General features: G+C 38.0%; 1 protein-coding gene and 1 long non-coding RNA gene across 8 annotated transcripts in view; one reads left to right on the forward strand and one right to left on the reverse strand.

The window, feature by feature from the left end:
- ZMIZ1 (zinc finger MIZ-type containing 1) overlaps positions 1-13,580 on the forward strand; it is a 333,239-nt gene that overhangs the window by 190,354 nt on the left and 129,305 nt on the right. For all 6 annotated transcript variants that reach the window (XM_021398381.1, XM_021398386.1, XM_021398384.1 and 3 more), the window contains one exon: positions 2,188-2,301. In XM_021398381.1, coding sequence (XP_021254056.1) covers positions 2,188-2,301 — 114 coding nt within the window. The remainder of the gene's footprint in view (positions 1-2,187; positions 2,302-13,580) is intronic.
- On the reverse strand, positions 2,314-8,941 carry LOC110399526. 2 transcript variants are annotated; one of them, XR_002439253.1, is made up of 4 exons: positions 8,348-8,941; positions 7,232-7,351; positions 4,962-5,062; positions 2,314-4,719 (listed from the first exon to the last, which is right to left on the reverse strand). It is a non-coding gene; the product is annotated as an uncharacterized LOC110399526 (long non-coding RNA). The 2 variants fall into 2 exon arrangements; XR_002439254.1 differs by lacking the exon at positions 4,962-5,062.

Below are 13,580 nucleotides of genomic sequence, written 5' to 3' on the forward strand. Positions count from 1 at the left end.
ATTTCACAAAGAGGGGAAGATTGTTAAAGGCAGTTTCAAGTACAAAGTTGGGAATTTCTCCATGAATCTCCATGGAGAAAAAAAAATCTCCATTTCTCCATTAGTTTCTGAGTGGACGGGGTGGTTGGCTTTTGTTTGTTTTGATCTGTTTCTTTCCCCCTACTGAGATAGCTCAGTTTCTTGCGTGATCTGTGCCCTACCAGTGCAGCTTGTGTTCAGTGAGATGCAATTTGTTTACCAGCTTGCACGCATTTCTTGCCTTCTGGAAACAGTATGTTTGATTGTAGGAGAGCTTACACATGATTTTGTAGAGAGGTTTGAACCAGCTTCTGTTTGCCCTGCAGATGGAGTACTGAGGGAGCAGTGTACACTGAGGCACTTGCTGTCAGGTGATCGCTTCTCAGCAGGTCTAAATGAAATCTTCAGAAATGATCCTTTTCCCTTCTACTGACAAGATGCATGAGTCAAGCTGCTGGCCTTATTCATGTGTTGTTGTTTTTTTCATAGAAAGACTTAAAGTATGGTTTCTTACACTTATTTACTTGGACTCTTCTCTTTTGTGGACAAACAGAATAGTTTGACTCTTCGAACAACAAGATAACGAGCTGGTAAGAAAAAGTTGCTCTGTTGTGCAGCCTGGGTGAAGCTCTCAAGTGAGGTGGTAGTAGGAGCTATAGTCCATGTTTGTAGAGTAGAGGAGAAAATCACATTGCACAATGCCTGTCTGCTTTTTCAAATTCTGCTGATATTTAAAAATCCATGCCCTGCATGTCAGTCATCTCTTGTTAAAACAAGGCCTCTGACCAAGAGCCTTCTTAGAACAAGAATTCCAGTAATGCGATTCAAAAGCTCACAGACTAGGAAGTCCTTAAAACCTGGCATAGGAGTGGGTTTTTTTCCCTCTATTTATGGTAGAGTTAATTTATGCAGCTTCTCAGGCACCAGGGGAAAAGAGGAAAAAAACTAGGTTGTGAACATTATCATTAATCCAGATGCTTAGAAATGAGCATGTTTTTCCCAAATTATGCTACTGATTCAAAAATAAGGATGTATTTTTAAAATGATACCTTTGGGTTTTGTGCCTTCTGGTTAAAATTATCATCATTTTCATGTTTTTCTCAGCTATCTCAAGAATTATAAACCTACTATTTAAAAAGGTGCTCACAATTCCTAAGTATGCTCTTTCTTTTCGTTTCTGGAGTTTAATTGAAAGACTTATGCAATACTATTCACGTAAATTGAAGTCTGTCTTTCCTGTGCCCTCCCTCTTCCTTTGCTCAAATGCTAGAATACCTTGACAGTGTAGCACACTGAAGGATGATATTGTCAGTTATGATATTAGGTAAGTTTACTGAATGTCTCAAAAAAATAGAGGTACAGTGTGTTCAGTACAAAAGCAGAGATGAGTGTAACAGTTAAAAATTGCATTTCTCATGCAGATTTTAAAACAAAAACTGATTTTTTTCCTCAATATTATTCCAGATTCTTCAGAAGAATTAAGATTGCATTCTGAGATTTCTGCACACTTCCAGTGCTTTCACGTTTTCAATTGTGGCAGCATCCCAGCCACACTTCAGTCAAGAACAATTCCTCCTTTTTCTGTCATCTCAAAGTTGGTCCTCCCAGTTGCTCACTATGAGGCCTCATGATAAACAGAAAGCAAAATCCATAGAAGGGATCAGTGTGATGTGTGAATTTGGCTCTGTCACTGGTATTTCCTGAGACTGCTGTATTTGCCTTCTGGCTGGCAGGCAAAGACGAAACTCAGTATTGGAAGGCATGGCTGCACTGGCATGTCCCAGCAACTGAGCATAAGACTAAGACTAGGATTTTGAATGCAGAACTGAAATTTCCCTGAATTGGGATTCAGACAGTTTTGGTGTCCAAGCAGAATCCATTACAGTTTGCAGATATGAGGGGTAATGCTCTGGAGATAGAAGTCCAGAACAGCTTTGGAATTCCAGCTATAGCTCCTCTCTGACTAACAGGTTCATATTAGAAAATTAGGAAGTCTGTGATAGTAATGGGAATTAATTAAAGTAGGATCTTCTGTGTTCACTACTTTTGGTTTCACTTCCAAAATATATACCATGCCTAGTTTCCAAATTTCACATTAACACGATGTGGAAAACAGAGTGTCAGCCTTTGTGTATGTTATTTACTGTGTTTCTTCATTTCCTTTGTCAGCACTTACAGAACCCTGCAAACTTCCATAATGCAGCTACGGAGCTCCTGGACTGGTGTGGTGACCCCAGAGCCTTTCAGAGACCGTTTGAGCAGAGCCTGATGGGTTGTTTGACGGTATGTCCAGTCTGCATGTGGCAGCACTTCTGATCCCCTGGTTTATAACACATGTTGCGTCCAAGGGAACTAGACTTTCTGAGTCTGAATTTACTGTGTCTTTCATCATTTTGTCTTGAACACATAAAGGCAGATCCTTACAACTGTTTATTTGAGTCTGATGCATCACAGGTAGCAAGATGCTATAGCAAGAAGTTACATCGTAAAATGAGGAAAAAAATTACAGAATACACAGTACATACTAGGTTTCTTTACATGTACGTACAGTATTTATTTTCATGGTTTGAAATTGCCAACTGCGATATCTCCCTATGGAGTTAACAGACTTCAAAGGCGTTTATTTTCCTTGCCTGGGCCTTTGGTGGTTTTGAAGGGCTACTTATATTCAACCTCAAGCACGGAGAACCTCCAGCTGAACAATGTTTCTGCTTGTTTGGTTTGTTGCATGTATGGATTGCAGGTCTAATCCTAGTGTAATACTTTCAACAATTTTATTGACTTTGTTGCTTTTCCTTCTATTCCTTTCTTATTAAGACTGCTGTTGTTCTTAAAGCAACTTGATTATAACGCATTGAAAACATATTTCATTGTGTGCTCAAGAGCATTTTTTGTTTTCAGTGTTTTATTTCCCGTGCATCCAGCAGCAGGTTCCACTCCAAAATTATTATGTTTTGTCAAGGCTTTAGAGGAATTGAACTCTGTCTGCAGTAGGAGTATTCTAAAGCTTCACTGCAATTTGCAGAACAAGCCGATTCAAATAGTTAGGAAGGAGACAGAAATTGTAAAATGATTAATGTAGAGATCATCTTTGTACTTTTTGGGAGGGAGTAAAAGCACGTGGATTATTCTCATACAGTATGTAACTGATGTGTATAAAAAGACACTGAGACTTAGATTTAGTTGCAGAAATCCAAATGTTAAGGAATGGCTCCATCTTAGTGTGCTCAAGTGTATAGCATCCCTCAGATTCCTATGTTGAAAAGTTGGAATAAATCCAGTGATATAAGAAGGTGTATATTTTATTTATACTTTTTTAGAACTTAGCTAGTATTTTGAGGTTAGCATTCAAGAAAGGAGACACAATTCAAGTATGCGTAGGCAACCTGTATGTTATTTCTCTGCAGATTTCTGCTAGAGTGCTGTTTATCTGACATGCAGCTTCCTTGCTGTTCAAATCTTTTCTTTCTACCTAAGCAGACTTGCAGTTCTGCCCAAGTGCAAAGTCAAAATAAGGTCTGACTGCCAGTGATTCACTGTCCTCACAGAGCACAAGAGACTATATTTCTATCTGTAAAATAATAATACGTAGTACAATATAACAATAATGATATATCTCTACCTATATTTAATACACGTATTAGAACTTAAGTCTATTTCCAGGGAAATTATTCAGAAAGTTGAGAATAAGTGAAAGGCTCCTGTGCTTTGCAGGGGGTTGGACTCGATCCGTACAGGTCCCTTCCAACACCTACAATCCTGTGATACTGTGAAATACAAGAATGTTATGAGTAAATTTAACGTTAACTTGCTTAATGATGTATTCTATGCTACCAAGAGCCAATTTTTTATAATGCTGACAAAGTTTAACAATGTTTTGCTTTGTGAAGATTATGCTAAAAGAAAAGAAAAATGAAAAAAACCCACCAATATGAAAGAGTATTCAACCACTAGAACAGGATTATTGTCTTATTTTGCCTGTATTTACAATGACCTTGAAAAATAGCTTCCCTTAAAATTCCTATGCTTTTTAAAGCAAGTAGTCTCTACCATCATTATAACATTTGAGTTCCGTGAATTCCTAAGGGCAAGTGCATTTATTTCTGAAATTCTGCAAAAGCTAAAGATGCTTGCTTATAAGGCTCCTTCTCTTTATTGTACAGAAGGGTTTTTTTCTCTTATGACACACTATTCTGTTAGCTTTCTGACCGGGGAAAAAGTGCTATACTAAACTGTTCTTGGAACCATCAAAGGATATGAAATCATAATATCCTACTAGAGGATAATGCAGTATGTACTAATCCATATTGAAATGTATTAATGTCATGGCTGCAGAAGGGCAAGCTCTTTCAGGAACGAACAGACCGTCCATTCACTCACATCAAAGTTTAAATGCATCAAGTGTAAAGCCAGAGCACCAGAACACATCTGTTGTATTATGAGTACAGAATTTAATGGTAGCTGTACAAGTATAACAGATTCTTTGCTTCTTTCAAGCCCATACTTTAATATTTTTGTAAAAATTAACGAAGTTGAATTTATCTTATTAATAAAAAAAAAGCACTCAAAATCTTGACATTGTGCTTTAATGTAATGAGTGGTTCTTAAATTCATTCTGTTTTTCCTCTGCACCATCTTTGCGTACTGGCTCTTGGTAACATCTGATGTGTGTTTTTACTCCTGGTGCCAGTCTAACAGAACCTGGAGGGATACAGAAAAAAAGGTCTTAGAAATATTCTGCTTGGACATCAGCAGCAAAACTTTCAACTTCACATATGGAATCACTTCTTTTGATGATAATGTATAGAATAGGTTGTTACAGAAGGCTTCCTGTGCTTAACTTGTAATGCAAGCATTTACAGAAATCTTAAGTTAGCAGAACAGAGAGCTTATGCTGAAGAGAAAATAATTGGCTTTTATGTATTAGTAGTACTTTGGTATACCTGGAGTAAAAATTGCTGCTGTAGGCTCCAGTGATGATCTATGCAGGCTAACAGGTGTGGGTTTCCTGTCTCAAAAGCAAACTCAGGAATTGGTACAGCAGCTGAAAATTTATCAGATAGACAGGCATCTGTTAAGGCCTGTAAACAGGCTTTGTTTATCTAGTTACATACCTCGCATTTGTTACAGAGGAACCTAAAAATGATTATTCTGTAGAGATGAAATAACCTCAGCTTGTGATAAAGAACTTAGGCCAATGCTGCGAAGGCCTATGAAGAACAAACTGAAATAGTTCTATGCAGTGCATAAGAGTTAAAGAGAAAAGGATTAGGATCCACGAGTAAACTGCTAGCACCTTTATGTTATAAAAAGCAAATATATTTCATGAACTATATCCCAAATACTGTACCCCTTCTGGTAAAAAGAATTATGTAGGTGTGCATGTGTGTGTGTGCAATTGTGTACGCATCACCATTACGTTTGAAAAATCTGATGGACACTGATTCTAAAGTTTACCTTTTTATCTTCACCCATAACAGAAAATCACTAAAGTGAGCAGGTAATAGAAGTTCATAAAAAACCCCAAACATTTAAACTGATAAATAAAATGTCAAGGAGGGAGGGATGAGCTTTGAATCTGCTTTCTTTCATGCAAGTTACAGGCTGCAGAAAGATTCCCTTTAACAGCTTTGATGGAGCACATGTAAACAAATTATGATCTTTCTCAGAGACAGTAAACTCCTTTCTAACTTGCCAAGGTAAGCTAGGGGTTAGTTTTCTATGGTAGTTATTTTGAAGACAAATAGAATTGTCTGTAGACAAAAAAATGAATAAAAATTGAAATAATAAATTCTATAATTTATTGAAATTGCAATGGATGTGATTTTTGGCTTGTGACTTTAACTCTCACAGTGCTAGAAGGAGCTGTAGAATAGCCTCCACTTTCCACAACGCAGATGTAGCTAGATTTTTATTATAATTGAAAGTTCCTGATTCTAGAGTTTGTAGTTAATAAAGAATTCTGGCATGAGACAATATTATAAGACTAATATTACTGATAAATTTAGGATTATTGTTATTTGAAAACCTCCTGTGTATGGCATTACTTTACTTTTGTCTGACAGAAGTAACTTATGTTCCCATATGGCTAATAAGAAACAATTCTAGTTTGGCTGGATGAGGTTGTCTCACTCTTTGCTCCTTTTTTCTCAGATCCACTCTAGTCTCATCTCACAGGTCTGCTCTTGTCAAAAAGTTGAACCTGTAAATGATCTCACTTGAGAACATGGCTATCTTTTGTGTTTGTGCTGCAGCAAAAATGGAAACCAGAGGACAGCTGAGAGCAAAATGGACAGATTTAACAACTTGTCTAATGCTGCTTTCAGCACAGGGCAATAAAGGCACTTCTTTAGTCTCTCACCATGCTTGAGAGTTACAACACACAAGAGTTCATCATTTTTAGGACTCTTCAGCAGTGTGCCTGAAAAGGAAATATTAGAGAGAGGAGCACAGCTGCGTGTAGTTGCTCTGTAACTGTACCTTCAGGGTTAGTCAAATTAAATCCCAACACAGAATTGTTTTGGACAGTAGAATGAATTCAGGTAAACGGAATATGCTTACCTGAGAGCTGTTGGCCCGAGCACTGAATATAAGAGAGCTTTTCTTGTGAAAAATCACCACCCTGGTTAGGACCTAAGACCTCTTCTTATCTGAAAGTTGAGACTTCCTACCCAGTTTGCCCACAGAAAGCTATGCTGAGATATTCATTAAAAATGTATTTATTTTCTCCACTTTCTTACTGCTCTACATTTCCTCTTTGAATGTTGGTCTAACTCAGTCATCAAATATAAGAAATTCATGCATATTTGTTTAAGTGTTTCATCTTTGAATTAAAAGAAAAGCAACACTCAAAGTTGCAGTCCTAGTTGTACTCAATCTGAAGATCATGGATTTCATTTAAATCTTTTGTATTGCTCATAACTCTTACTCGATCTCTGTACTACTTGGGAGTATTGCTGACATAACAGGCATCTGTGTTTAACTGTTGGAAGTATCTATGATAGGCTCATTTTTAGTGATTGTGATACGTTGCACAATGACCTCTTGATCTGTATTTCTCCTTGGAAAATTGTGGAATTGAGACTGTTGAAATTTTTCAGGTCGTTTTAAAAACAAAAAAGCTTATGTCAATTCATGGTACAGAAATCTATTACAGTTAATTCAATGCATAATTAAACCTAATTGATTTTAAAAAGTAGAACAAAAGCCATACCTTTGAATTATGTTGAGTTTCTACAACAGGATGCTTCAGATAGCAAAACCAACAACATCATGCTAATGTGTTCACAAGGTATCTGCTACTACTTCGGCTTCACACCTGGCTAGGTTCATTCTGCTTAATGCAGAAAAGTATGTAATCAGAGTCAGCATGTGACATCAGAAATCACGTTTCAAAACAGTTTAAGATCTGAATCAGAGTAATTGCAGATGGATGAGTTGGTTCAGCACGTCTATACCCAGAAAACACCAGGATGCAGCTGTCCATTAGAGCCCTAGATGTGTTGCTTTTACTCTTTGCATCCAAGACTTCAAAAAAGACAAAAAGCTAATGTGGAAGAAATTCTTCCATTGCCCTCTCTCTGTGTATTTGTGAAGCACATGTTTTTATCTGTTTTCAGTGCACAGCACCTTGGGGCTCTGTACAAGCTGTACCGACGGAGTACAGCCAGCAGGCACAGAACACTCCTCTCTAGAGCAGCTCATAATGCTACCAAATAACTCAGTGTTACTGACTGTCATATGACCTTAAGATATCCTAAAGCCCTTTTTTTTTACTTGATTTTGTTAGTCATGCTATTTTACAGCTTTAAAGCTTTTGTTTGAAATGTGTTGCTGTTCAAATTAAAATGCTTTTGATATCCCTATATCACTTTCTTCAAGTGATGACTATGTTTTATCCACATCATTGTTCAAAACCTGTCAAGACTCAGGTGATAACAGTATTGCAGTGACCCAGTGATCAGCTGGCTTAATTGAGGCATTTTTTCCTCTGGGAGAAAGTTTCAGTTGGAGTTGGTTGAGTTTGGGGACCTTCTCTTCTCTGTTTATGCTTGTTAGAGACATGCAGAGGAGAGGAGGAGGGGGAGGTAAAGGAGGAAGTTAACCTTATTTTGCATGGTGTGTTTCAGGAAGTGACAAAGAAGTAGATAGCAAGTATAGTATTTTATTTTATTTTGAAAATACAGTCCTTATCCACCTATTGGGGTTGGAAATACATTTAAGAAAACACTAGTTTGAACAGAGATTTTTACATTTGCAGAACCTGTCTAGTGTCTGTTTTCAAGCATCAGAAGTCAAAAACTAGCTAATGATGTGTAACTTTACTCACCTGCTTTGATTGTCTGTATTGTTGAGGCAGCTCTTCTGCAAGTAGAATGTAAGAGTCTCATCAGACCAAGACTTCAGATCACAAAGATATCTTCCTCCCTTTCTCTTTTTTCTACTTGAAGCAGATCGCCATTCATGTTGCAAAGTTCTTCAATTTGCTTCCTGTTTATCTGATCTCTGTGTGTTACCAAGGGGGAAAAATTACCATCTACATTGCAGAATTCTAATTACAAAATTTCTGCTGTAGTCTTCAAACTGCATTCAGATAATTTCAAGTACGCACAAGTGGCTGAACACAGAGCTGTCTGAACTAGCAATCAGCTGGCATTTTTAGTTTTGAGCAGCCAGCAAATTGAATTGGAAAAATTCATTCTGATGCCAGCAGGGGGGGGTGCTCTTGACTGCAGCTAGTTAAGAGATTCTTTGAAAGTGCAACATAATGGGAAGGGAGTTTTGTAATAAGCAGCCATATAGACCTCTTGATTAACAGGCCTGTTAGGTTAAGAGGTACATTGTTCCAGTACTTCGTGGTGTGATGACAAGAAGGGCAGGGAGGAGAGCTTGCTGGGGTCTAGATCCTTAGTTTTAAGGAAAAAAAATCGTGGTTAAATTCAGCAGAGAAAAAGAATTTGGTAGCTGAATTTCTCAGTTTTTCTTATTATTAAAACTTAACTCTCAAAATTTTGCCCTCACTGTCAATGACCCTGTCATCTGGAGCTCTGCAGAGCTGTGTCACAGGTAGTGAATATGACATCTCAGGTATGAATGCAATATTGTCCAGATTAAAGATTTGAAAGGCTTTTGGAAATCAGATTTTTGTACTGGCAGATACCATTAGAATTATGTTTGTTTGCAAATAAAGTATATGTTACTTTTAGTATCAGTACTATATCTCAGTTAGAATAAAAGATGGATGTTTGTAGTGTGTGTAGGAAAAATATTAGGAAACAAGTTTGTAAAAATACCATAGAGGAGTACTAACTGAGTGGTTAACCTTGGGCTGGCTGGCTAAGCAGTTCCCTCTTTGTCGTTATGGTATCATTGGCAAATACTTTTTTTTTTTTTTTTTTGGTGCATGTATGCTTAGGCCAAGTAAGATACATGCTCATAGCACTGCAGAGTGAGGTCATGTTTGAACACACAGTGACACCTGTGTGTTATCTGAATCTTTGCCTGTGGGCTGAATTTGAATTTGCAGTTAGAGAAAACCCAAATATGTTTGCAAGTGGTATCAGATCGCTTACCCATAACACTGATAATTGAAACCATGTAGATCAACATTGTTACCCGAGTACGATCTAAATCACGGGAGGTTTCACGCTTGGGAGTGTTCCTTGTGTGAGGTCCAGGCAAAGTGGCATGGCACCAGCCGGCAACAAATATCTGCATTGCTGAGATTAAGTTTGAGATGGGTGGACTTAAGAGAGCATCACGTCCAATCTTGTTCCCTAATCTTGACTGTTTTACAGATATTGAGTAGTCTGCTGTAGAAACCCGAACCCCCAGACTCCAGGGACAGATTGGTGCCTTGTTCCAGTGCCTGAACCTCAAAAGTTTTCCCAGTATTTATCCTCAGTCACTTCTACACTGAGCAGATGAATTCTAGTTACACATGAATCTGATTTACATCACCTTTAGGAAAGCTTTTCATGTATTTGAAGCCAATCCCCTTATCTACTGTCCTTTTCTCTTCTTAGATTAAAATAAAATTGTCGATACATTCTTCAGAGATTTGTTTCCAAAATTTTATTCTTGTTGACTTCTGAATTCATTTCTTCAGTATTTCTGCCTCACCAAATTATGGCTAATTTTCTGTTATGGTGTCCAGTTTTTCTGTGCCTCTGTGATGGTTCATACATGTTTTAATTTTTGAAACACTTCTATAGTTTTTCAAGATTATTTTAAACTCCTACCATGCTCTTAAGTGTTTGCAGACCCCTCTTGTGTTAAAATGTAGAAGCTTTGCAAGTTACCTTGTTTCATTGTCCAAGTCACAACAGAACACATAGAAATGGCCTGTATCTAGGACAAGTTATGGTCTGGCAGAGGAATATTAGTCAATAATCTTAGTAAAGTTTATACTAATGTCATCTAGGCTATGCTCATCTGTTGTGACGATGTCATATTGAGCAATGTCAAAAGGCGTGTTTGAGGTAAGGTAGATGTACTACTTTCCTTACATTTACAAGGGCAGTTAACTCGTTGAAGAAGAAAACTACACTGTGCTAGTGGATTCGTGGTGATGTTCTGTATTCCGCACATAATACTGATTTAGTAATTTATTTTGTTATCAGGCTGAGTAACTGTAATTTCTAAGATTCACCTTTTCACCATCTTACAAGCAGATTTGATGTGCCTCCAAAGCCTCTGCCTTGAATGAATACCTGGCAATAATCACTAGCAGTTACAAGGTTTGCCCAGGCTAGTTCCTTTGAGGCACTCTGAGATACATTTCATCAGGGTCTGCCGATTTGAATATATTACATTTACCAACAGTCTTCTATTTGATTCTTTGTGTTTTCTGGACTCTATTCATACAATGGATTTATTGTCTTGTTTCTGAGAATCCCAATGTTTATTTAAAAAGATAAGATGTCCCTGGTGTACAAGTTCATTGGAGGAAAGCCTCCCCAGTACCCAGTGAGCAGTGTAAGAAATGATGCAATGCCTCTCTGCAGCTGTGGGCAGCCTGCAGCCCTTTTTGGAGAGCACACAAACCACTCTGTTCAACTTTCAGTTTAAAATAAATGTAAGTCTTTGGCTGCTACTATTGAGGGAAGGATGTTAAATACAGTTAATGAAAAAATGTGTGAGCCTACAAAGAAACTGGACATAAAGTTGACCTGTCGTATCCATGTAGGCAGGGCAGCGGCTGAGGAGCATCGAAAGGCCAGGAAGCAGCAGGACCTGGTGTGCCCTCCTGAGCCCTGCCAGAGAAGTTTGCTTCACACAGCTTCTTCCAGCCTTACAGGAGTGAGGAGAAGAAAAACTTGGGTGGAAAATAACTCTTGGCAAAACAGAAATTTTATTAGAATTATTCGTTTTCCGTTAAGTAATTGAGCATTTTGTTTTTGCTCTCCTGAGGGGAGGAAGATTTTCTCTCCTCTCTTTCAATGGAAAACCTGTCAAATTTAGATTATTTTTTAACAAAAGTGAATTTTTAATTTGTTTTCCTTTACATTTTTGATGAAAAACTTAAGCAAAGAGTGACTCTTGACTGGCTGGCTTCGCTAGGCTCACAAATTTGGGTTGTTCCTCCTCTCTCTTGCTCTCTCGCCTGCTATGCTTGCAGGAGAGGCACAGCCTGACCCAAGCCATGTTGGGCCTGGACAATACAGTGCCCAGGCCATGAAGGCATGGCCAGCACTGGGAGCTGTGCTTTCTATCAGCCACTGCGGGGTGCAGAACGGGATTTTCTCTGGCTGTTAGAGGAAATTCAGAGAAGGAGACTGGTGCCAAATGAGAGTGTAACAGAGTAGACCTTGGCCTGCTGTTTCTTTCCAGTCTCTTTTGTGAAGACATTGCAATCATAGGTATTCTTTTGTGGGCTCAAGGGCTTATGATTTCTGTATTTCTTGAGTTATCTTGGAGACCTGTTTTCCATAGTTAGCAAGAAGTCACTTCAGAGCACTGACAAGACCTCTGGCTAGGGGTGTCTCGGTATTCATAGCTGCACTTTTAAAATGAACTAAGCATAGAAGCACATGATGCATGTTACTGAAGTTATTCGGTGCTCGCTGATGAACAGGCATATCTGCCTTCGTTCCTGACCAGCTTCGAAATGAGTAGTTTGATGATAACGTGCTTTTTCAAGAAAGAAAATGGGAGGGTCCTTCCTTTGTGATCGTATGGTGGATGGTATCTGAAGGAAATTAAATAATGTTTACACATTAATGGCACATTGTCCTCAGGAACTTTTAACAAGACTTTCATTTTTTTAAAGGAGCTTTCTGTCTGTTTCCTACCGATCCCTTCTCTAGCATGTGCCTGACAGCGAGCTGTGGTGACCCTGGAATTAGGAAAGGGAATAGTTAAGTGTGAAAGTGTCCCCCAGATCTCACAGCAACCCACCATTTTTTCCTCCTCTTGTTGATTTCTAATGAAATACGAAATATCTAGTTGTTATCCTGTTGTTCTTTTCCTTATATTTTGTTTGTTCTAATTTTTATCTTCATGCGAGTTCAAACCCATCCTCATAATGAGAATGTTAAGAACTGTTGTATGTAAAGGATTAAAGGTTGATCTACCAAGTTAGATGTTTTCTGATTTATCAAAAATATTTGCAGCTTTCCTCCCAAATTATTTTCTCTTTCCTATAGACAACTTAGTCAATTTTAACTGTAAAGAGAAACAAGAACTAAAATACAGATATGATTGTGTGTTACTATACTGATCATTCCAAATTCTCGTTTAACTCCCCTGAAGCTCCCTACTGCTCAGTTTTGAGATTGGGAGGGTTGAAAAGGTTAGGGAAGAATCACTCCCACTTAGTAAATTCAGATGAATCTGTAATTTCTAAATTAACAGGAAAAACAACAGCAAAAATCTACCCAGGAACAATATCTGTGATAATTCTTTCTTGAGAAAGAAATCTGATTCTTTACTGTTAACTGGGGAAAGTACATACTAGTAAAAGAAGTCAGAATAATAAGCTTCATGTTATTGCGTCCGGAATGTAGGCCAGAATGGCGAATTCATTTATAATCTCTGTGTTATCATATATCTTGGTTCCTTACTCTGTTCTGTGTCATTGCATCTTCGGGGAGTCAGTGCTGGACACGGGTTATTGCACTGTCACTGATTTACAAAGAACCTTTCAGATGAAGACGGGTGGGAAAAGGACATTTTGTTGTATTGTAAACTGTTTAGGATTGGAACTTTCTTTTACTTCACTCAAGGACATGATGTTTTGTTTCTTGCGGAGTTCTTTGACCACTGTTTCAATTCGAAGTTCTTAACGAGTATGTTAAGAATAATCTGTTTTCTCTGTGCTTCTGAGTCTAAGGTCATCCTGTGCAACCAGAAGGCAATATAAAAGCTCTGCTGTGTATAACTGTAGCATAGTTTGCCAGAACGACCACAGTATTGTGTTTATACTATGCAGATTTTTATGAGGATACATTCTTGGCTGGTAGCTGAGTTGCTGGCCTGGAGAAACTGTTGACTACTTTTCATCCTTAACCCCAGTCCTTCATTTGCCTAGTTTGGCTAGTCCTATAAGAAATTTAGATTCC

The sequence above is a fragment of the Numida meleagris genome, chromosome 5 (genome assembly GCF_002078875.1).
Source record: "Numida meleagris isolate 19003 breed g44 Domestic line chromosome 5, NumMel1.0, whole genome shotgun sequence".
Lineage (NCBI taxonomy): Eukaryota > Metazoa > Chordata > Aves > Galliformes > Numididae > Numida > Numida meleagris.